The sequence below is a fragment of the Platalea leucorodia genome, assembly GCF_965183815.1.
Source record: "Platalea leucorodia genome assembly, chromosome: 11".
Taxonomy (NCBI): domain Eukaryota; kingdom Metazoa; phylum Chordata; class Aves; order Pelecaniformes; family Threskiornithidae; genus Platalea; species Platalea leucorodia.
The window spans coordinates 18,759,929-18,784,737 of record NC_138833.1 but is presented as its reverse complement, the minus strand read 5'-3'; the positions used below and the strand labels follow the sequence as shown (position 1 = coordinate 18,784,737).

General features: G+C 52.7%; 1 protein-coding gene across 1 annotated transcript in view; it reads left to right on the top strand.

Annotated features, from left to right (window-relative positions):
- Nucleotides 1-24,146, top strand: part of SPARC (secreted protein acidic and cysteine rich) — a gene marked incomplete at its 3' end in the record, with an annotated part of 46,195 nt that extends 22,049 nt beyond the window's left edge. The window contains exon 10 of the mRNA XM_082324081.1: nucleotides 24,059-24,146. Within this exon, the coding sequence (XP_082180207.1) occupies nucleotides 24,059-24,146 (88 nt within the window). The remainder of the gene's footprint in view (nucleotides 1-24,058) is intronic.
- Nucleotides 24,147-24,809: the final 663 nt, after the last annotated feature.

Sequence of the window (24,809 nt, the reverse complement as noted above, 5' to 3'; positions counted from 1 at the left end):
CCTTTCCATGCCAGCATGTCCTCAGAATTACTTATTTTCCATTAAAAGAAACTAACAGCAAGAAAATGCAACTGAAAGGAGATGCTCTCCAGGTACCAGGGAAAGCCCCTCAGAAGGTAGAATGACCCCAGTGGTCAGCTCAGCCACCTGAAGCACAGACACCCCCTCCAGAGCCCTGGTGTGTAAGCCTTTAGGTTAATTCCCTGTTAAAAGCCACATAATACCTGATGACCTCTCCTAAATCTCAGTGGCAAATCTCCACCCTCAGCCCAACTGGGGCAGTGGTGGTACACAACGTTCATTTTTTAGTGCGGCACTGGGCCCCATGGAGTTAGACCCTCCCTATACACCCATGGACAGAAAAGGCCCATCAGAGTCTGGAGGAGATGGGGATGCTGAATGAGAAGATAATTTATGCCAACATACCAGCCTAGGCTTTAAACCTCAGCCCAGGGTGCTCTGGAGCCCAGGCAGACGGTCCCTTTGCTGCTCCGGTGCCTTCTGCAGAGCCTGTTTGCTGGCACCCATCCGAGTGCAAGTCAGCCAGGCATAAACCCTCGTACTAATGCACAGAGCAGGGTGATGCAGGCTTTACAGCAGAGCTTTCTTCAGGCAAGTCATTAGATGTCCAGGAAATAAAAACCAGCAAGAGCTTCGCTCTGGGTGGCACCCACAGGAGATAATTGCTGATGGATAATTGCCTGAGGCTAAGGAGAAGTTCCTACATCAGCACAGCAGAGCTGCTCCCCAGGTACCCCCAGCTCCTTTTGCATCCACATCTTCCCCTTTCAAACTGCACCGGGGGAAATTTGGACACATCGGGCAATTGTTGCAAGAGTGTCCAACAGCCTGAGAGCACGGTCAGGCAAGATGGGTTAAACTGCAGTGCCAGCAATGGGAGCCCATCACCTGAAGGAGCGGTCCCCCATACAGCCCTGCTCCCCCTTGCCTGGTGGCTTCTGCCTTTTCCCGCTTCCCCCAGACGAGTCCCGGTTTGTCCTGAGGTTTGCTTGCTCACCTTGTTTATATGAACGATAATTTTGGATGTGGTAACAGCAGAACTGTAGCAACATGCCTCCCTCCTGCCACCCATCCTCCCGCGGCAGCGTGGGGCACAAAGCTGCATGCTGCTGCAGCCCGGCCATTTCAGGTCCCGGGAAGGACCAAGCTCCTTGCAACTTACTCCCTCACATCCTCTCTTAATCCCAGGTCCCATCAGCAGACCACAGACCCCATCCTGGCCAGCACTGCAGCGTGCCCAAGGAAAGCCTCCCCACAGGCTGCTGTGCTCCCATTGCCCTCGCTGCAGTAGCAAGGGTTGAACCAGCTCAAGGGCATTTCAGGGTTTCACCTGATTTATTCCATGTGTCTTCTACGGGCCTGTCCCACACAGGTCTAATAAATCATGAACAAGATCTTCTTAGAATAACATTAATGGCCATGTTTATAGTCAGCAGTTTGCAGGAAATTCCCTACCCACACCTATCAGTGTCAGATTTATCATTTAACTTTCAGGGGCTGTGATTTTAATGGGACACTTGATTCCTGTGCCAGAAATACACGAGCTGCAGGCCCCTTGCCCCAGAGGCGTGTATCCGAGATTCATCCCCTGCAGTTATTGATCATGTGTATTACCACAGCACCTCACGGCCCTTGTCCTGGGATGCCTCAGCACCAGCTGCATGCACGTGCGTGCATCTGCCAGCAGTAACAGCATGAGGAAGGTGTCTGAAGGATGGTGACACCAACTGGGAGGAGGTTGGAAGCCTTCTTCCCAAGCCCAGGAGGCAACAGCCCATTGGTTGGTATCAAATAAGGGATGCTTGGCCAGGTACGATAAGCCATGATGCATCTTGAATATGAAGGCAACGAGCCCAGTCTGATGTGACACAGGGTGGGGACAGAGGGGAGCACATCAACGCTGTGCTTCAGGGACCTGTTTCCAGATCAGACACAGCTTTGCCATCATCCAGATCACTCCTCAGGCAGACTGAATGGAGCCAGCAGCAAGGCCCAGCGATCCTGGCCAATATTCCCCACTGGAAAACACAAGTCAGACCCACAGCCAAGCACAGAGCCTGGGAGGCACCTCGGGGCACAGCTCCGCACAGGGCAATGCGCAGACGGGCTGACTGCGGTCCTGCCCTTTCTCCGGGTGCTCCTGGGGCAGGAGGCTGTCCATAAGGCTGCTCCATTATTGTCCATAAGGCTGCTCTGACCTGATAGGGACTTCCCCACCACCACCCCACCCCACCTAAATCCCATCCAAACACATGCTCACTGAATTTATCCATCACATCAGCTTTTTGGGGAGCCCAAAGCAGCCTTACCCTCAGCTCCCAGCTCCCTTCTGCCAGGGCCCAGTAGTGCAAAAATGATTTTGCTCCAAGTGAGTAATGCTCACCATGCTACAGACTGCAGCAAAACAGACAGGTCAAAGGGGAAGACTCACCAAGTGGCTTTCTTTTAAATCTGATGTCATTGCCACAACTTATATTTATTCTGGTAGTTCTTAAATTAGATGCCCTTAACTGCTCTGGGCCACCGTACAGCAAATGCAAACCACAGCAAATGAAATAACACAGCAGAACAAACACAATGAATGCTCACTCCCTCCACTCAAAATGCCACCCACTGCCTGTCGGAGATGGCAGCTGAGCAGGCAGGATGGCCCCGTACCAGCTCCCCCACTTGGAAAATCCCCAGCCTCTAGCTCCAGAGAGCGGCTGTGGGAATCAGCAGAGAGATCAGCCCAGCCTCAGCTCAACGCATGACAAAGCGGACGTCCTCTCCGCAGCGGCCATGTCCCAACTTGCCTGAAGCATCAGCAGAGAACAAGCCACCGGGCTGGAGGCAAGCTGCAGCCCATGCAGTCGCTGCTCTCTGCTCCAGGAGGACAGCCACCGGGGTGGCCTGCAAGCCTATACAAGAGCAACCAAATGCTACATCTCCGCTTGACTCTTCTTTCTCTGCAACCCAAAACCCGAGTGTTGCATTGCAAAGTGGCCCTAGTCCCAAGTGCAGGAGGGAAGGTTTCCCTGCCAGTGAATTCCCAGCTGCGTTCCCCTTCTCCTCTCCTCCCGTTCCCCTGCCTGCTGGCAGCGGGCAGGGCTGGGTAAGCCACTCCTGGGTGATTCACTCCCCACCAGGCAGAAATGCTTTCTTGGATACACACAGCTGGGCACAGGGAAGAGGTGCAAGTCGTCTGATCCGAGCTGAATCACTGCACCCCAAATGAGCTCCTGCATGCAGGGACATGGCTCCCACAGAGGTCGCGGCAAGGTGAGTATTGCAACAGTAAAATGCGTGACTCACCAGCAGAGAAAAAATGCAATTTGGGGTAGGAATTGGGAACACGAGCAGAAGAGCAACCCGCCAGGGCACAAACCGGGGGTGCAAGTCACGGAAACACCCAGGTCTGTCTCAGGGCAAAGAGGAGAGCAAACTTGTGCAGAGCAGTGAGAAAGCATGGGGAACGGCATCGGGTGAGCGAGCCCGCCCTGGGACTGACGGACACCTCGTTACGCTGACGAGGCTGGTGCATCCCAGCCCCAGCTGAGCTCAAGTGGAAAAGATCCTCCTCCAGCCACAGTGTTGGGAGCTTTTTCTTCTCTTTCAGGATGGGATCGACCCACGGAAGTCCCCAGGTGAACAGGATGGTCACCTAAGGTTTGGGCTGGACGATGCCAGGGTGCATCTTGCTGAACTCTGCTGCAGAGCCAGGCTCTGGCAGAGAGGCACCCATGCTGGGCGGTGGCACTGGACAGGCTCTAAGCAAACCAGCCGATGGCACCTTCTTCCTCTCGTCCCCTCCATGGTCCCTGGGCCAGCAAGGGCAAGACCTGCACCCGTACCCCGACAGTGAGCCAACGTCCCCAGCACCCAGATGCCTCCATGGGCACTGCTTTGGGTAACTCCAGTTGCATGCCCTGCACATGCCCTACAGGATAACAGGCTTTTTCCCACACCCATGTTTTCTTGCTTGTCCCTGAAGGCAAGGCAGCCTTGATCAGCATTTCCATTTTGTGTTGCAACAAGACATAAGCTCCCTGAAGTCAACTGTCCCAACAGCTTTGCCAGGGGCAGCAGGAAAAATGGGCAGAGGTTCCCAGTAAGGTAACAAGGCTTTCCTAATCCTTGCTAGGAAACGCATGTCCCTAGTCTGGGGCACAGCCTGGTCCCTACTTCCAGCCGGCTGCAGCCGAGGGGAGGGTGTCAGCTGGGAGCATCAATGCTGACATGACAACAGTCATGATGGAAAGCTGGCAGGGCATCCTCCCGCACCCCTCCGAGCCAGCTGGATTTCTTCCCGGGGACGGCAGAGGAAGGGAAACAGGGTGCCCATGAATCATTCACACCCAAGCTAGCAGCAGGGGCTCCCCTGTCTCCCTCTAGCGACTGCAGTCCTCAGAAGATTTCAGATTAATTAGGCTGGATCGTTAGTGCAAGCTGCAGCTCCTGTGGTTCACGGGGCCCTAGGACTTACTCTGCCAGAGCCCACAGCATTCATGGAGCAGTTGAGCAGGATTGTCCCCAGACCGGTGGGAGTGCTCATGTGTATGACAACAGCATGTCAGAGCAGGGGTACAGAGCCAGAGCCCTATTGTGCAAGATGCTGTACAAAATGGAGAACAACAACAAAAAAGAAATATGTATAAATAAACCAGGCACATCTCCACTGGGAATTTCTAAAAAAAATCATCACCCTTTGGGATGCAAAGCAGCTAGGCCTGGAGAGCAGCTAAGCATCATTATTAAATAAATTAATTAGCTCAGCAGAGCCCGGCAGGTACTGAACACTTTCCACTTCCAAGCAGTTAAATGAGTCCGTGGGAACAGAGGCTGCTCCACGCTTGCCAGGCAGCGCAAGCTGCATTTTAATGGTAATGCAATTTCTGCAGCCTGCCCCTGGAAGCGGCACACTGGGGTGCTGCGTGTCCCCCCAGGAGCGGCCAGAGAGCCCCCCGATGCCATGGGCCACAGCCATCTCCCTGTGGGCCCTGACACAGGAGAAGGGGTTGGTGACAGAGGGATGTCTGTCCTCGGTGTAGCCCAGAGCTTTCCCCCCGTGGGGAGCGGCGCTGGGAGCAGCAGGTCTGGAGCCGGCGCTGCGGTCGGGGGGAACCACAAGCAGGGCTGGGAGGGCGAGGTGCGCCCGGCGTGCAGAGCCGAGCATCGCCTCGGAGAGCGCAGCCCTGTGCTTTGCATCACCAACTGCTTCTGTAGGCAGGCAGGATGCCTTTGATCCCCTCCCCAGCCCTATCTCGCTGCCTTTAAAAACCAACTTTCATCACCCTCGGGTCTGGCAGGAGCAGGCTAAGTAAACGCTCCTCTCCCTACTTGCGGCTGTCAGACGACACGGGCAGGCACAAGTCAGGCAAGCAGCGTGCAGGGCAGGCGACGGGGCAGCGCTGCCCTCCCTGCCAGCGCCGTAGGTGTGAGCTTGGCTTTGATCCCCAATTAGGAGGAGGTGGCCCAGGGCCAGGCTGTGGGTCAGAGCTTGTCGAGAGGAGGCAAAGGAGGCAGAAAACAGGAGCTGGGGAGGGAAGGCAGAGGTGGAGGAGGTAAGAGGGGATTCTCCTTCCCTCCATCCTCCCTGTGGGACAGTTCCAGCTGCAATGGCCCTTCCTGCGTCTCCCTCTCCAGATGTTGTGCAGCAAAAGGTGTCCAAGTCCCTGTCTTCCTGCAGCAGCTTTGCTAAAACTCTGGGAATTTCAGTGGGACTTCAGAAAACCTACTGAAAAACACCAGCACTGCTCCAGCCTCCATTCCCAAAGCAAGTGTTCACCAGGGAAGCAGGGAGGTAGATCTCTGTTGTAAGAGGAAGTTCACAATTACAGTACAAGTCATTACTGGAAAACAAAATTCCCTGGCATGTTGCAAATAAAATCTGAATTCCCCAGGCTGGGGTACAAGACAGCCCACAGCGTTCATTCCAGGACCCATTTGAAAGAGAAAATGAGACGATATTTATGATGGCGGAGACAGATAAAAGTTGGTAGGGGAAAAACTCCAGGAGGGCATTTCAAACAATGAATATTACATCCAAAACAGCACAAGAGTCACTTGCAAAAAGAAGTCCCCAATGAACATGCATTGCTGACAACTCCTGAAATTAAGTCTCTGTACACACCCCCCCCGTAATCTGAGCAGCAGTATTGCAAACAGCTCCAGAGAGCACAATCATGCTGTCTCTTCATCCACTCGGAGGTAATAGGATTATTCAGACCCTGAGACCCTTCAAATAGCCCTTCTGTTTTGCCCACAGGTGAGGGTAGCTGTTCTGCAGAAGATAGCTTTGTCTGGGCACAGGGCTGCTTGCAACCAGCTGCTACAGCACAGCGGGGACTGGGGGGCTCTGCCTTGGTTCCAGTGCCAGGGGACCAAGACTGACCCATGAACAAGCAGTCAGCCCTCTTCCCACCCGGCAATGGACAACCATCAAGCCTTATTCCTTACTACACCCTGATCCCCACCCTGGATCAACTCCCAGTGTCCCCCACAGGAGCTGCCCTCAGAGCAGAACATGACCCATCCCTCCCAAGTGCTCCTGCCTGCCTGTACAGATGTGCCTGCCCGTATGAACGCATCACCTGCCCTTTCCTCCCAGCCTCCTCCAGAGCCGCAACAAGCCGCAGGAGCTCCCTCACAGGCTGCAGAAGCATCTCATGTCACCCCACAGCTGAGCAATCCACAGATTTGCCCCAACTTGGGCCGGATTAGGCAGAGCTGCTGCCAGGCTGAGCCGCCCAGGGAGCGCTGATTATTCCTGCCAGGAGCCAAGGCTCTGAAAAGGGACATTGTTTCAAGGATGATTTGCTGTTTCCCCGTCACACACACAAGTCTGTTGCTCCAATCTGGCTTTTTTTGTGAGGCGCCTGCTATCACCCGCGGTCAGCGACAAGATTGGAGAGGGACAATCAAGGGAAGAAGGGAGCAAAAGCCGGGCTGGTGGGCTGAACCTGGAATGCTCTGCAGAGGAGCTGAGCCCCACCGGGGTGCTCAGCACTGCCTGAGCCCAACCAGCTGCTCCAGGTATTGCACATTGATTTGAGGGCACCCCAGGGCAGCGAGGAGCTCTGCTCCCCTTTCAGGCCAAACCCCAGCTTCCAAATAGCCCCTGCTATTGCTCAGGACCCATCTGTACTCAGTCAGTGCTGGAAGGAACAGGCTGCAATACCTTGCTCCCCTTCCCCAGCCCATCTTGGCTCGGGGCACACCGGCAGCTGGGAAGAGGCAGTGTTGAAATGGTGACCTCAGGCCCTGTAGGAGCTTGATTTGGGAAGGCGATGCACTCCGGGCAGCATGGGAAGCCCACACCAAGGATTGCCACGCTGTCCTGGTCTCCTCACGCACAGGTTCACTTCCTAAAGCCAAGACCTCTGCCAAGCCACAGGACAGAAGACAGCCCCCACCTCTTTCCAGCAAATAAACTGCTCAGTGTGGTGTGATATGATTTCAGGGGCCCTACAACAGCATCCCAAATGCCTCACCCCCAAACACAGTGCCCCAGGGCTGTTTAGCCACCAGCCTTCCCCAGGACAAGGTAATAGCTTAAAACTGGTTTCACACACATGCTCCAGCTGCAGACCTCCATTCCTGTTTCTCTTGACCCTGAGATCCCCTGCACCCCTTGCTCACAGCAGCACTTTTCCTCCACTCCTCAGTACAGCTAGTCCCATTGAGGTGGGCTTACCTTTATCCTTCTGCTCTAAAGCCACTGCTCCAGCCTGAAGAGAGAAGTGATGGGCAATCTCCTCTCCTGCCCTTAACCTCCTACCAGCTGCTCCCCTCCCCTTTATCAGGCAGCAAACTCCCCCACCTGCACCAGCACCATTTCCCCTAACCCTTTCTCTGCCAGCACAGTGCCTGCCCAGAGGTGATGCAGGCAGACCCACATCAGCGTGGCATACATCAACCTAACCTTGAAACTTTGGGAACTCAAATAAAAATGGGCCTGAGAGAGAAACCAGCCTCCCAGGTTTACTTGTAAAGCTCAATGCAAATGAATACAGAGGACATTTTGCAAAAATCAACATTGCCTTCTGTTACAGCATTTCAGCTCTGTTACAAAACAAAAAGAAAACCCTGGTTTATGGGACGGCTTGGTACTGGGTACTGTGAATGGGTCAGGAGGATCTGTCAAATGTGCAGCCAAGTAAAGACGTTGGAGAGTGGCTTGAGGTCTTGGCAAAGCCTCCTGAGAAGGACTCAGAGACAGTGCTGGGAAGGATTTGCATCCGCTGAGCAAGGAAGAGTGCCTGGGGCTGCACTCCTGATACCCATCCATGCCAGTGGTCGAGGTTGCTCAAGCTCCTGGGCACCAGGCTTCACACTGTGCTGCTGGGAATGGAGCAGGAGCACTGGGCAGAGGAGTCACGTTCGTGCCCTGTGCTCCCTCCAAAACACTCACGGATCGTTTGGAGCAGGATGCTAGAACCACTCATCATACTTCACTTTTTTTCCTGTAGTCTTTGCTATAATCCTTTAATGAATTAAGTGGCTGTCCTGGTTTTGGCTGGGATAGAGTTAATTTTCTTCCTAGTAGCTGGTATAGTGCTGTGTTTTGGATTTAACATGAGAATAATGTGATAACACACTGATGTTTTAATTGTTGCTAAGCAGTGTTTATACTAAGTCAAGGACTTTTCAGCTTCCCATGCTCTGCCAGCGAGGAGGTGTACATGAAGCTGGGAGGGGGCACAGCCAGGACAGCTGACCCAGACTGGCCAAAGGGCTATGCCATACCGTATGACATCATGCCCAGTATATAAACTGGGGGGAGCTGGCCGGGGGGCAGTGATTTCTGCTTGGGAACTGGCTGAGCATCAGTCGGCAGGTGGTGAGCAGTTGCATCACTTGCTTTTCCTGGGGTTTGCTCCTCTCTCTCTCTCTCTCATTATTTTCCTTTTCATTAAAATTTATTGTTATTATTTTATTTTATTTTATTTTATTTCAATTATTAAACTGTTTTTATTTCAACCCACGAGTTTTCTTGCTTTTGGTCTTCAGATTCTCTCCCCCATCCCACCGAGGGTGAGCGAGCGGCTGTGTGGTGCTTGGTTGCCGACTGGGGTTAAACCACAACACTGGAGCAATTAAGCAGGATTTTTATTTTTTTTTAAAGTGAACGTGCATGAAAATGGAGATGGGTATTTTTGCTGTTCAGACACCTAACATGATAATTAATGCAAAGTCCCTCAGCTTTAGGGATTCTCCACACCTCTCACCCAGCCCTTTTTCTGTTTATCTTTCTGGCAGACTGCCTCTCATATTTGTTCTAATGAAGGCCGACCCTTCCTCTTGCTCACACTATGCCCGAACTGCATGGGACAGGAGGAGGAGGGAAGGGTGGAGACTCAAAGCTGCTTCAGAGCAAAAGCCCCAACCCAACATCAATGGCGGGGACCCTATCATAGCAGAAAATGGAGAAATGTCCTTTCTGGAGGAATTCAGAGGGCACCACGACCTTGGGCAGAGTCAGCATCGTGAGCAAAGCCCTGGCACTGCAGCCTTTTCAGGGCCATGTTGCCTGGTGTTACAGGCAAAGAGGAGATGTCTGCTGCCTTCATCCTCTTCCCATGCATGGCCGCACTGCACACATCTTTCAGAGATTCAAGGCAAACCAGGAAAGCTGTGTTTAGAGGGGATGCTGAAGAGACTGTATTTGCTATCCAGTAACGTACCCAGCCTTCATCTCAAGTGGTTGACTTGATTCCTTATGCCCAGCCCACTGGGGAAGGATCTGCTGGACAGGGTGACAAGGTAAGCACCTTTGCCAACCCTGACAAAACAGAGCGTTTGGCTCTGCAAAGGAGGCTGGGCAGGCTCGCCTTCCCAAGGCAGACCTTTGATAGCCTGTATCTTCTGGCCCCACGAAACCTCCTAGTCCTCAGGCCCCTTCTCCATTCCTCTGCTCCCCCTCACCCACCTAATCCTTGCTTGGCTCAAAATATTTGTAAGTATAGTTGAACACCTCTGTGCTTCATTGTCCTCGTCAATAAAAAGGAGGTTAACAGATCCCCCTGCCTCCCTTGGAGGATGCAGGCAGGAGGGGATGACAAACATCTGGGAAATATCACAGGCCCAGGTCCACACCTAGAGTTGCCCTGCTCCTCCTGCTCTCTCACAAGTGTTTTACCCTTCACCAAGAAGACTGTCAGCCCTATGGATGTCCTCATCCCCCTGCCCCAGCAATGATGGGAAGGAGCCCCGGACTAATAAAAACCAGCAGCACAAATCCAAGGGGAAACCACTGAGACATTTCTCTGAATGCTTGGGCAAAGTGTTTCAAAGATGGACAAAGTCTTACCTGTAACTCCCATGGGCAGTTAGCAAATGTGGCTTGCTTGAAAGCAGGCAGTGGGTCACCGCTGAATCCCAAAAAGACTGTCCCTGCTGGGCTGGATGCCTCAGCACTGATTTGCTGGTTGGGCTGGGGAAATGCCTCTGCAATCCATAGTTCTCCCACTTTTCGCTCTCTTTTTTTTTAACTTCTTCCTGTTTTGATCAAAATGCATTTCCTGACACAAAAAGGTCTTGGTAAACGTTCTCTGACTCATCGAACTGGCCAAACAGATCTTCTGCCTCCATGGGAACTGGACCGTCCTGTTTGTGGGTGCAACAGCCGCCCCCAGCGGTGTGCCAAGGGCTGAGGAAGGCTGTTCCCATTGCAAAACACTCCCTGCCAGATGTGGGCAAGACTTCCCCCACATCTGGATAGCAGTCAGCCATTCAGCCATTTTGATTTTCTCTCTCAGTTTTTTATTGCCTTGTCCCGAAGCAGGACAAGCCTTGGAGACGATGCTCTTGACCCATTTCTGCAGAGCAGTCTACCAGCTTTTGTCTGTAGGACCACGGTTTTGTAAACCTGGAAGGAAGGTAATAACAACCCTGGAAAAGTAGCTTCACTGCTGGCGAAGAAGTTTTTATCCCCTCCTTTGACACTCTATGAGAAATCAGTAGGATTTTGGACAGTGGATTTGTTCAGTAGCACAAGCTCACAGAGATTTGGGCTACTGGTACTCTGTCCATTGGTGGTCACCACCCTTTACAACATGTCTGAGACCTTTCTCCGTACCAACACACAAAGAGTGCTGCATAGGTTGCAAAGCCTGCAGTGATCATGGCCAAACATATCAATAAATAAAGCTGATGACCCTTGCTTGATTGTCCAGTTCAGCCAAATAAACACTTTTCCCCCTGGGCTGCTGCGCAAGATGCTTCAGAAATGAGGGAAATTGCTCCCACAACGTCCCTGGGAAATCTCAGGAACACACCATCCATCAATATTTTGCAGTCTGAGACAACAGCAATATCTCCTGCTACACTGGTACAAGCCCAGACACTGTGCTCTGGCTTCCTGTAAACAAGAGCTGTTTAGCTCTAAGTTCTTCTTTTGGCTCAGGCTCCCCTGGTTCAGTGAGGATGGTATCGAGATAATCATCACGGGGATTGTATTCCTGCTACAAGGCTCCGTTGCACAATGGCACCTCTTTATAATGCCCTTGGAGCAAGGAAGTTCCGGACTGGCTTCTCTGCCAGGCATGACTGGGCGTCAGGTCTCAGCACCAAGCCGAAGGAGAAGTGGTAGACAGCAAGGATCTGAAAGGGGAGCAGGAAAATCTGGGGTTGAGGTAACTGATTAATAGAGAAACATTTACAGACTGCTATGCGAAGGAGAAGAGGGTACAAAGGATCTGGGCTGGAGTAGAACAGATCTTTTTTCCCAAAGCAAGACAAACCAGGAGAGGAGTGGTCTTTCCTAAGGAAAAGAGTTGGTGGTCCAGGATTTTTCAGGCCAGACTGGAACAAACACAAGTTATTTCCCTACTTGAAAATTAACCTCCACTTTGAAAGGGTTTCTGCTTGAGCTGGGTAAAATTGAGACCTTGGAGTGAAGCAAGAGAGCGGGCAGTCCCCTGCTCTGCCCCTGCCTGATCTCCCAGTGCCTGTGCAATCCCCAGCATGTGATCCAGTGCACTGGACTAAAAGTTAAACATCCAGTCTAAGCTCCTTGTATGGAGCCTGTGAGGAGAGAGTGGCATCTTCTGAGAGCAGCTCATTCCCCCTGGACAGAGGCCTGAACTTACAGAGTTGTAATTTAGCCTCTCAACCCTGCTTTACCCTTCAGATAAATTAACTCGCTGTCCTCTTTCCCCACTCCCCAGTAAAGACCCAGCCATTTCCCATGGTCTCTTCCCTCCACCCTTCTTCACTGCCACCCCCACCAACCTCTTTCTTCTGCGCAAACACCAAGCTGAAGCTTGGTTTCTCAGCCAGGACGATGGAAAGGCATGTCTGCATTAATCCATCCACCACAGCCCCAGCTCTCTAAGGAGCGACAGGGCCATGGGGAGGGACTTGCTGGGGCCCTGCCTTGGCTGGAAGCCACCATGCCTTGCAGTACATGGTGGGGAGAAGGGGCTCCAGTGCAGTAACTTCAGAAAGACTTATGGCGGCCTGGGACATTCCTGGTGGACAGTAGCATGACCCAGTGAAGTCCTGTGAAGAGCACCAGCTCCTTAATTAATTAAGCTAGGAGGGTTAAGGAGTCTGTGATGCAAGAGGCACTGGCTGTGTAGGCACTCTGGGAGTGCAAGGCCAGTGATACTACCTCGGAAACTGAGACAGAAACCTCCTGCCAGACCTGGAAGTGAGAGGCTGTTCCCTGGGCACACTGGCAAGGACTTTGCCTCATCCCCCAGCACTCTCTGATGAAATCACCCGCTCAGGACTGGTGGGCAGTTTTGCTTGAGGTCACTTCCCTGTGCCTCGCAGGGACGTGGTGGCTTCTCTCCCCGCGCTGCCCCGACGGCCGTCCCGCGGAGACTGCAGGCACACGCCGCTCCGGATTCAGTCACCGCCACCCCAGCCAAGGATGAGATCAGCCATCCGGCATGTGGTGGAGACCGATTGGCTTGAGATGAGCTAATGCCTGCTCTGCGCAGACGGATGGAGGGGGAGGAGGAGACACGCTGACTTGCTAGCTCATCCCATGACGAGAGCCATGGTTCAGTCCGTGCCCTCCCAGGAGGACAGTGCGCAGGTCCCACCTCCCGATGGGGCTCCACTCGGCACGGATGGTGGAAGCGGGGCCGTGGCACATGCCGGTGCTCTCTCCCGGCAGGTGTTTTTTGCCTTCCCTGAAACACCAAACCTTCTCCTGAGGTCTTGCACAGCATCTCTGCCATCCCATCAGGGTCCCATCTGTCTGTAGAGCGATGACATCCCCTCTGCGGGCTGGCATCCCAGCCTTCTGTTGCGCTGAGCTTCTGACTCTGTCCTGATGCCAGATGGCTTTGGAGGTAGATGACTTCATCTCTTTTAAAGGGGTAAGGGATCTGTCAGTAGTGCCCTGTAGGTATCAGTGTGCATCATCCTTGGTGGGGAAGCCAGTGAGGGGAGCATGGCACAGCAGTGGTTATCAACCCACAAACAGCCCAAAGAGACTTGGATTCCAGTCCAAAACTGGCAACAACGTTGTGTCCTTCACTCTTAGCAATCCATTGTTTGATCTGTCCCACACAATAGCCTTGTGCAACACCATAGAGAGTGGGGGGCCCGATTCCAGCATGAGCTCTGTGGTGATGCCCTCCTGTGCATGTAAGGGCAGGGATTACCTAGCATTCAGCCTCAAAAGCCAAAGATGTCTTAGTGGAGCCTGCACTGGATGCTGGGGAGACCAGAAGGAGTGGTTTCCATTGCACGAGCCTCTATCCCCAAAACTATGACGTGTGGCCGGAGTCAAACCCACCCATCAATGGACTCCTCTTGGACCTCAGGCCGGGATAACCTGGAGCTGCTCTAAGGAAATCTCAGTTCAAATTTGTAGTGGGTAAAAAGGGTGAGTCTCACAGCGAGAATCAGGTTTGCACACAGAGAGGCAGTTCAGAGCCTTTGGTTACCACTTGGAGGGTCTGCTGCAAAGGGAGAGATGGATCCACACTGTGCCCCTTGGGAGGCTTCAAGAAGATGAGAGAGATGCAACCTGCCTGTCCCTCTCTACAGACAGCACCCGCCTCGCTCGTCCACGTGTTCTGCCTGGCTGGGAGCTGCAGGGTGGTTTGCAGCTCCACGGGAACGATCCTGACTCATCGGAGCAGCTTCATGGGGGGTTATTATCACCGCTGGTCAACGAGGTTGCAGTGCACACACAAGCACAGGGAGCCAATTCCTGTGCAGGGCTGGATCCTCCCCTCCCCCAGCGCACACGCTCCCGCTTGTTGGGGAAAATGCTGCTGTTGTTCCAGGCAGATAATCGCCCCTTCCCTTGCAAGTCCCTGCACGCTCCCGTGCAAACATACCCACAGAGCATTTCAGCACAGCAGATGCTGAGGCTCAAAGGCCAGACCCACAGACCAGCTCTCCTTTCTGCAAAGGGGAAACAAAAGTTGTTTGTCATGGAGGGAGGTAACTCTCCGTCTGCCTCGGCTCTGCCTCAGGGCCCATCAGATCCCGCCACGCCGGTGAGCGGACATTTGCTGGAGATTTGGAGGTGGCCTGATAAATCAGATCAGGCACTATGGAAGAGCAATGGGAGCTGGGACCACTTAGGAAATGCCCACCACATGGCTCGCTGCCCACCTTCACCACAACAGCTGGAGCATTTCAGTCCCTAGCTGGGCCAGCTCGCTTGAAGACTGCCAGACCCTTAGCAGGGATGATAAAGGGGGTTGCACCATCATGTCCATTTCTGAGGGCAGGAGGGTTTGGAGAAACACCTCAGTGCCATGTCTCAACAGCACTGCCCTGACCTCCAGATCCATGGAGGCAATGCTCCGGCGGGGCCAGTTGCAAGTGTTGGCCAGAAAGGGCACATGTTTAGGAGGATGAGCTGGAAGATGGGCCTGCAGGCATGTGTTCAGGAGGCAGGCAGATCTGGTCCCTAGGGCAGTGAGTAGGTATAGCCATTGGCAGTGAGGCCCCTATAAGTGTTTTTTGTCGGTCCAGAGAGGCCTGTGGTGATTTCCCTACCCTAGCCTGAACATGCTGCTTCTCTGCAAAACTCTTTGTGTGCAGCTAACCCACAGCACAACATCTTGGCTTTATCAAATGGAGATCTTGGGCGGCACCGGGAAATGAAATCTCTCCCCATGATTAGGGAGAAAGGAGAATCTTTGCCAGCCAAGTGTTGGATCTCTGACATTCTCTACACCCTGGAAAAGTGCCCGTTGCATCCGACGGGGTGAGATCCCGGCAGCGGGACGTGGCAGCATGAAATGTTGACACCAGCTTATGGAGTTTCTGTTGGCTTGTTTGATTGACTGTCTGAGCGGTGTGAAGCAGCGCTCAGAGCAAAGCCAGAGCAAGCCATCATGTACAGCTCCGTCTTCCTTCTTTCTTTCCTCCTGGCACAACTCCCCCGGCCAGACCAATCCTCTCTGCTTGCAACCACAGGTAATTCTGCAACCCACCCTTTTCTGCAGGAGTTGCTCTTTCGGACAAACACGACACTTTTCTTCCCAACTCAGCTCGACTTCAAGTTGAGTAGGAAAGCCGAGAAGGCAGAACCAGAGAGTTTTCACCAGTCCCAGGCTCTCACTCACCACTGATAGAGAATTAACAGATGGACCTCAGGAGAAGTTCTCCTGTGCTTCTTTCCCTTCCTGGATCACTGGATAGTAACCGATCCAAATGGGCTCTAAGAGCCAATGTTTGCCTTTGCATGGAAGGTAAGAGTCCATCTTAGTGTCCTAGCCAACTATAATCTGAGGATTTTGGGGTCTCTTCTCCACAGCTAGAGTGCTGCTCACCCCGATGCTGTGATTTAATTAGGAAAGGCGATATTACTTATTAAACCATCTGGCACGTTTGGAAAAATAGACAGGCTTTTGGACAATCAAGTTCTCCTTCACTCGTGTCCCCAAAAAGCCTACTTTTTTTTCCCAACTACACCTGTTCAGCTAATATGATGTTTCTCTGCTCCATAGCCAGGGGGCAAAGTCTTCTCTGAGAACTGAAACTAAGTCCCTTGCAGCCAACAAGACTGGTACCATGCTCTGCCACTGCTGTGGAAAGGAAGACCCAGTGTCACCAATCTGCTGGCAACAAGGTGGAGTTGTCAGCGGCTTTTGCACTCACTGGGCATTTGTATGTGTTTTATAAGGGCATCAGGTAATAACCTTCCCTAGCTTATGCCCAACCTTTCTTCCATGAGCACCAGCTTCCTCAAACAGCAGTTCATCAACAAAGCACGGTGAAGAAAAGGGACTGAAAGAGGGCCTCTGTGACCACCTGGAAGAGCAATGAGACAGTGCAAAAAGGAGAGCTGTCTTGTGGGTGGCATGATAGTCTCTTGTCTTGCTGAAGATCGGCACTGCTAGCCTTGCTAGCTGAGAGTTCACGCCTTGCTGCACGAGGTGAGACTAAGTCCCCACGTCCAATGTCTCCGCAGTTACCTTTTCCTCCAGATGCAGGCGAAAGGAACAAGGCACCTGGCCAGATGTGAAAGGCTCCAAACACAGGGAAATGCTGGTTCTTGTAGCAATCAGCTGATGCCCTGAAGCCAGAGGTTTGCTCACTTGTACCTTGGTATGTCCAAATACAATACAAGTATTGTTCTGAGCTCTGCCTCAGCCCCATTGAAATCCAGCCACCAATACCTGATTTTCTCACCTTCCGCAGCTGCGAGACACGCAGCTGCATGAAGGAACTTTTCCTTTCATTCCTCCCAAATGTGCCTCCCATTGCCATTACTGACTGATCACCTGGCCTCCTCTCATGAGACATCTTAAAGAAGAGGAGCTGATTTCCAATTTCAAGGTACTATTACTTCCGTTATCACTTTTATATTCCTCAAAACTTCCCTGCGAGTTCCCCTACAAGTCATCTGACTAAACCAGCTGGAAAAATGGACAAGCTACACATGTAAATCCAACTGGATTTATGCCCTCTTCTCATTCAGTTCAAACTATTTCTGAAAGGCCATGATGACCTTGAAAACAAAGTCATTTTCCAAGTGGAGTTAAGATGCTGTGAGGAGAGCACCCAACATGAACACCTGCAGCACAAAAACTAGCAGATCAGTTCCCAACCCAGCACTGTCCCGGGGTGACCCCAGGGAGATCATTCAGTCTCACCATGTCACACAAATTTCCTTTCTCATTCTTGGTACAAACTGTTCACTAGATTTAATCTAAAATGCTGAACAATTTTGATTCTATCAACTCTGCATTTTCTGGTGAATTTACCAGATTGCTCTCACTCACCTCCACCAAAAACCCCAAATAGTCCAATATATCATGGGTCAACCTCTTCACATCTTTTTGGATTTGCACCATGAAATCACATGGATTTTCCTATGGATTGGTGTCCTGTGATTTAATTCAACAGAGTCTAGTTTGAGACAGGTTCCAGTCAAAGCTGTATGTGTGGCTGGAGGATTCATAAGCTGCTGTCCTAGGGGATTTGCTGGTGACTAGTAAGGCACAAGTTTGCACCAACCACTCCCCCTCAAACGGGATGCTAATGGGGTCTGTCTCTGTCCTCTACCCGCTCCTGTGCTCACTTCCATCATTGTCCCCCGCATGAAGCCTCAAAAGGAGCAGTTAGGCACCTATTCAGATTGTTTAAAGTTAAAATTGTCCAGTTTTCATATTCTTTACTTGTTTTTGTTTTCCTAAAACTGTACAGAAAGCTTTCTGGTCATTTCCTCTGCAAAAATGCACCACAGGGGGGAAAAACTCCACCTAAACCTGAATATTGATTTCCCACGTTGAGACCTACCCCTATATCTGTTCAAACCCCATTGCAATCTAAAGGGGGTACATTAGTATTTGCTGAGGGTTGGGGGGAAAAGGAGGAGAGGAGGGGGAAGGGGATTGGGACAAAGATGACTGAAGCTACCCACAGACTGCCCATGCTCTAGCCAATGTGGCAAGGAACACCCACAGAAGGGTCCATGTCCCTTCCCCTCGGTCCAGCCCTGAACAACACCCCCAGAGTCAGGATGCTCTTTCTTTGCCAAGAAAGATCCCCCAAAGCTCCGGTACAACACTTGGTCTCCCTGTGCTGCCATCTCTCCTTGCTGCCTCCCTCTCTTTTCCCTGCCTCCTGTCTTTTCAGGACAGGGACCACCTTTTCATCCTCTGCCTGTACAGCGCCGAGCACCCTGGGGCTTGTTGGCGGGCAGCTGGGGTTTCTGGGGGCTCCCCCAACACAAACAACAACAACCTTCAAAGTGCCTCTCCGCACGCAGCTGCTCTGAGGGCAGATTCAGGTTTCCCCCACCCCCTTCTCCCCATCCCTCATTGCAACACCCACCTGGCAGCTAGTTAAAAACAATCTTTGGGTTTTTTCAAGTGTGTTGGAGAGATTTACCTGACATATTCTGCCCCCCCACCCTTGCAGTGGAGGTCTGGGATTTCACGGCAATACCAGTTAATCTAATAGTAAAAAGCTCTGCAATTATTTGGCTCTAAGGCTTGGGTGCTTGCCCAGCTCTGACATACACACACACACAAGTGCACTTCTCCAGCAAGGGAGCGGGCGATGCCTCTCCTCTTCCTCCTCCTCCAGTCCGTCACGGAAGGGCTGGCTCTTCAGCGAGGTAGTTCCACCTCCTGCAACTTTCTCCCTCGCTGCTCTCAACCTGTGCTGCCGGAGTTTCAGCCAGCAAAATCCCTTCTTGCAGGAATTTCTCCGAGCCCTCTCCTCCGATTTGCGAGCACCATGGACCCCCAGCAGCCAGGGAGGTGCTGCTGCGGGAGAGGATTTTCAGCGGTGAGGGCAGAGAGGCAGTAAACTTCAGGAGAGCTCTCTCTCCTGTTGCAACAGGTAAGGCACGTTGCTCGCCGGTGTGGGAAGTTGAAATGACTCAGGGAGAAGTCTGTACAGCATGGATGGAGGAAGGCATGGAGGATGCAGAGATTTAGTCATGAAACTGCTTTTGCATGTAACTTTTGCTGGAAACAGCCTTATCCTAAAGATAGGGATTTGGGATGCAAAGGGAGACCCTTTCATCTTTTTCCCCCTTCTGGCAGCCCTAGCATGGGGGGTTATGGAAGGAGCCAGGAGAAGGTTCAACTGTGTTTGTATGGAGTTTGCATCTGGTCTTAGCTGGGAAACTTCAGCACGCTGCAGCAGTGCAAGCAGGTGGGCTCCGGGTAGCAAACGTGAAAGCCACACTGTTGAGCAGGGCAGGCAAGGAGGGTCTGAACAGAGAAGTGCTCCAGGGGTCTGAACAGCGCAGGATTTCTGCAAGGAGCATGCTTGTGCTGGAGTAAATGGATGTGCTGCTGCAGGAGCAGTGATGGCGTCCAGCTGTAGGCTCAGGTGTTGGCCGTATACAACCTCACTAACCAGGGCGAGGCGGTACCGCTCCAAGCTCTGTCTCCGTGTTCCCCATTAAGCCACTTCCATTGTCAGCTCGAACTTGACTATGCCTTGGGGATCCCTGCGTGTAGATACGATGCTGGTGTTTCCCCAGCCCTGCCTCCCTGTATGGCCAGGCAAGAGCTCCTTGCCTGCCCTGGTCCCCCTCTGCGATGGGCAGCAGAGCTGGGGAGCTGCAGCGAGAGCCATCGTCCCTGCTTCGCACAGGAGCATGTACGTCAACGTGCGCGTGTTTGCATCGATGCAACTTTGTTCCCTATCAGATGTCTGATGGCAAACTAAGATGAAATCCCAGAGCAAATCCAGTCCCAGTTCAGGGTGTGAAGGAATTATTTCCCGTGTATATGTGCAGCGCTGAGAAAAGACGAGAAAATACAGGGAGGGAGGCCTGGGCACTTGGAGCAGACGGGGCCCTTCCAAACAGCAGTTATCAGCTAATCAGCCTCCCGGGGGAATTAAAGGCAGACTCGGTTGAGTGCAGCACTCCAGAGGGGCAAAGATCAGCTGTCACACGACAGGGGTTGCTTTGGACAAAACTCTTATAAAAGCTGACACTCACTTGGGTTTGCTGCTGCGAAGGGCTGAGAGTTTCCAGGACGTGTGGAAACTTGGGCTGTGTTGCGGCCGGAGCTGGGCAGGCTTTGCCGGGGCAAGCAAGGCTGCAGTCAACGGGCTCCTGCTTTGCTCAGGGTGCCCTGGATCCAGGCAGGAGGGCAGGGAGCCCGCTGCATCCTCTGCCCTGGCACTCAGGGGGACAAAGAGCGGGCATGGGACACATAGGGAGCTGCCATGGCTCTCCAGGCTGTCAGCTAGAGAGACCTGGGAGGTTATCGGAGCCTCAGGACGGAAAGCAAACAGTCTGTATCGGGCTCCTGAGGAAGGCTGGGCTGTCTCGGTATTCGGGGAGGCAAAATTGCCAGGCTTGGTATTGTGCACCCTTATCATCTAATACACAGGGCACCTCACCTTATCGGGAACAGTTCAGGGACATCCGCCTGTCTGATAAGTGGTCGGGGTTCCTGAGGGACTGGGCAGGCAAGAGGTTTCTAACCCAGCCAGGGGCTTCAGTGTCTCTGCTGGTTGTGCTCTAACGTGCTCCGTAACATTGCAAAAGCGAGCCCAACCGCCCTGCCCGTGGCGCGGAGAGCGCAGCAGCATCTGCTCCTCTCCTGAGCCTTTCCCTCAGCTACAGCTTGCACCATGAATGTGTTTCAAATCCTAATGCTCTCAGAAACCAGTGCGTCTCCCAGCCCTCCAAACAAACAAGCATCATTCATGTACGAAGGGAGAGTTCAAAGGAGGCGTAACACCTGGAATCAAACATCTGTTAGAAACTAATGCATTTTGCATCCTACGCTCCTGCCAACTGCTCCAAGGCAAGTCCTAGAGGATTGTTGCAGCTACCTCCATGCTACAGAAATGGCATTCCCTGCTCCGTGCACCTCGCTTTGTTTTTTGCCACGTGTGGAGTATGCAAGTGCAGCTGCACCTCAAGCAGTAGTGGGCTTTCTTCTGTATCATGCGCAAACATAACAGGATTAAATACCCTCAGCCCCTTTTTTTTTTAAACTGGGTTGGCAACACCAATGCTCCATTGTCTGTTAGCAAGCTGATTTGCTGAGCAAGCAATTTTTCTCTCAACCACACTTTTTCCTTGGCAATGGGGCAGGTACTGGTTTATGAGCAAAGAAACTTTCTTTCCTAATTCTTGGAAGAAGGAGCTCCAGGGAGGGGCAGGCTGCAAGGGCTGTTAGGAAGGTTTGTAGCTCAGAAATGAACGAGCAGCAGGTTTGCAACAAACCAAAGGAAGTATTTTTTTTCACACAGAGGGCATAATTAAATTCTGGAACACATTGCCACAGGATATTGCAGAGGCCAAAAGTGTACTTGGCTTCAAACAAGGTTTCGATCCATTTGGGATGGATAGCTCCAGTGGAGGTTATTAAACACAACAGCCCAAGAACAACTGTATACTTGCACTGATGCTGGAAAGCGGGAGAAGGAACACGTTACACATGCCTTGTTTCTTATACTGCTCCGCTAAGCAACGAAATCTGGCCATTTTGGGAGAGAGATTAGAGAGAGATGGCCAAGTGTGCCTAGTTTGATATTCTTATATTGTGGGACTATATGGGACTGACCAGGTTGTACCTTGGATAGACGCTGTGACGCAGGCAGCCTGGGATATGCTGGCTGTGCCATGAATAGCTACTCCATATGGCTCAGATTGACAGAGACATTTTGCGCCCAGCCTGGTATCTGGTTGTCGCAGGTGCTGCGAGCAGCGTCCGTGCACAGCTGCCTGCTCTGCAGAGGTGTTGCAATGGCGAGAGCTTTCAGAAATGTGTTTCCAGCAGACAGCCCGGAATGGGAGGTAGCGCCTTGTGCTGGGAGTGTAACGAGAGCTGACAAGGACGCGCTGTGGCAATGAGACCAGCCTGGGCAAACATGCCTGTCTCAGGGGTTAATCTTTTCTCCAGTGAAACCCTGAGCTCCCCAGGCCAGTGACTGGCTTTGCATCAGCTTGTATGGTGCTGGGGATACAGCAGAGGAGGTGGGCTGCTGTAGGCAGATTTCCCAAGGGCAGGCAGGTCTGGGAGCCAAAGGTTTTCTATCATCTTGCAGGTATCTCTTTGCATTCAACAAATGCCTGCTGCAGGGAATTTCTGTGGCACAGCTACTGACATCCTGGCCAGCCATCCTTATACGAGGGAGGATCATGCCCTGATCAACTCATTCATTCTCTGTCCTCTGTGTCCTTACACTGCCTCGGAACACGGGAGAGGGACGGGAAGGAGCAGCGCAAGGCAGACAGATGGCAACAGAGTGAAAGAGGCTGCAGGCAGAGCGGAAAGCTGCTCTCTGTGCTCACCTTCAGGCACCAGAAGGGTAAAACCAGCGGGGTGCTGGGCAGGGGAATGAGAAGATCTCCGTATCAGTGCAGGGACAGGTCTGCGGGTGAATGAGAATTGCCTGGTAGGAGAGAAAAAGGTGAGGGAGGAGGCATGGTGGCCAGGGCTGTGCCGCAGGGCAGAGAGAAGTCGAGCAGTCCATGTCCCGCTGAGCGCCGGGGCTCCTCACCTGCATCCAGCGGGGCACATGGCCCCTCGCCCAGCTCTTCGTGCCAAGATGCTCTTGGACTCCTTCCCAACAAATTTTACCCATCATAGGACAACATGTATGTTCCCCACAGGGAATCACAGGAAGGGCATCGGAGGACTGCTGGCACTCAGGTGATGTAGCCAGTGTCCTCATTGCAAACATCCAGGTTGAGTTAAGGTGCAGATGAGGACTCACAGGCTCAAACAGCTCATGATTAGAGCCCCGTCAAACACCAGGCAGAGCTGCTCCTCTCTCCAGGCTGGAGTGGGAGCTGAGCCCAGTCTGGATTCACAGCTCTGGTGGGTCAGATGGGAGTTGTGTGCTGGGATCGCAGAAAGGATCTCACAGGCTTTGCAGCACCTAAATAAACAGCTGTTTTGTGAGCAGCAGAATCCATGAAGCTTGGTTGCCTGGGGCGCTCTCTCTTGTGTGGATTCTCTGATGTCTAATAATCGGGTTGGGCTCACATTAGAGCCTTTTCTTCCAGCTGGGAGTCCTAATTTGGATTTCTCTCCTCTCTCCTGCTGCTTTTCACAAGCTTGTGCAAACCTAACTCCTTTCAAGTCTTTACCTATCTGTTTAAATTTGGCTGAAACTGGCCAGTGGATCCAAAAGGTAGCAGGGAGGACTGACAATGTGATCCCACACGCCAGCTTCCCTCAGCGGTCTGCAGACAGGGGAATGATTATCACTGCAAGATAATTTGCATCCCAAGCATGAGGAAAATGTGAATAGCTCAGTACAACTTGTGGCAGGAGTAAGCAATCAAGAAAGAGCCCAGGATCCCTTGTGGGCTCTCACAGCCTGTGCTGATGGTCATGGCACACCTGTTGGGCCAGCTAGTTTGCAGTGACGGAGGTATGTGGCCCTTGGCACTAACAGCCTCCATGGGAGATGAATCCCGGAGAGAGAGGTGAACAGTCCCAGCAGCAGCAGGGTCAGGGCACGCTCACGCGAGTACCTGGCATGTTGTAGCTGGCTCTCGTGCCAACATGTTTGGGCTGCTGCCCCGCAGTGCCCAGCCCCTGGGCCCCTCGCACCCTGCCTGGTGAGCAGCTCCCACCGAGCCCCCTTCCCACCAGTACTGCCTGTCTCCAGCCCCCAGGCCTGTTTCTTTTCACGGGCAACAGGTACCTCTTTGCCATCAGAGCCACCAGTGGGATCTGCGGTTTTCTCCCTGTCTCCTGGTTGTCCTAGCCACCATCCTTGGCCAAGGATAGTCACCACCCCACAACACCTCCCTGGTCATCTGTGCAATGGCAGCTTCTGGACCACAGGCAGGATTTATCTCTCTGCTGCTGATAACTGGGGAGGGCAGGAAGCGACCAGTGAGGAGGGAAAAGCAGCTGATCTTTTCAGAGGAGAGGAGAGGAAGGGGATTAGGAATAATGCATAAGGGTGCTTCCCCCTGCCCTTGGCAGAAGCAACTCAACCTCCGTGATGTTGCACTTTCTCTGGGACAGGAGCCAGCAGCAAGGCAGCTGGCACTGCAAGGTTCCCTCAGACCCCCAGACCCCCACGGAGGGCTCCGCAGCTCTGGAGCTGTGCGATTAACTCTTGCTCTAGAATGATGTTGCAATGCCAAGACAGATAAAGATCACTGACCCTTTTAACTCTACAGGGAGTTCAAGCCTGTTCAAGTTCGCCTGCGCCTAACAGACAAGCTCCTGGAGGCCTACAACAATGATAGAGAAACCTCAGCTATGTGACATATCTGAGCTAGGCTTAGGTGTTGGCAGCAGTACAAAATCAGGCTCTCCCTGGGTTCCTCACAGAGCATTGGACAGAAATGCACATCACAGCTAGAAAGGTGAAAAAAGAAAGCCTTTGGCTTCACTTAACAAGGTGATGCCTTGCTCACGGACAGAGGATGGCTCGGAGGCAAAGACACCAGTTTGCTCCAGTGGAGGAGCAAACCAGGGCAGCAGGTAGAGCAGCAGGGCACAGTCAAAGCCACAAGGATGGGGCAATGGGCAAGAAACCTAAGGGGGAAGGGGGTGAGCGGCTGGCTGGGGGAGGCCACAGTAAGATGTCATGGAGGAAGGTGCCTTTAGAGCCAGTCTGGATGTCAGCATCCAACTTGTGAACAACTGGCACGGTAACAAAGGTGGCAAAAGCATCCAGCTGTATGGGGGAAGGAGCTGGACTTCAGAGTAACTAAACACTTCCCAGCCGCCCTTCCCATGTGGAAGGCCACCCCGCTCTCTCCTCTCCTGCAAAACTAACCCATGCCTTGCACATCTGCCTTCACTGCTCCAGAGTCAGTGTCCCACCATGTTCTCGCTGTCAGCCCTGAAGAGTGGTCCTGGCAGGACCCCTCGCAGGTCCGCTGGCTGCTGCAGACTAGACCCAGGGAAGGCAGCGCTGTCTCA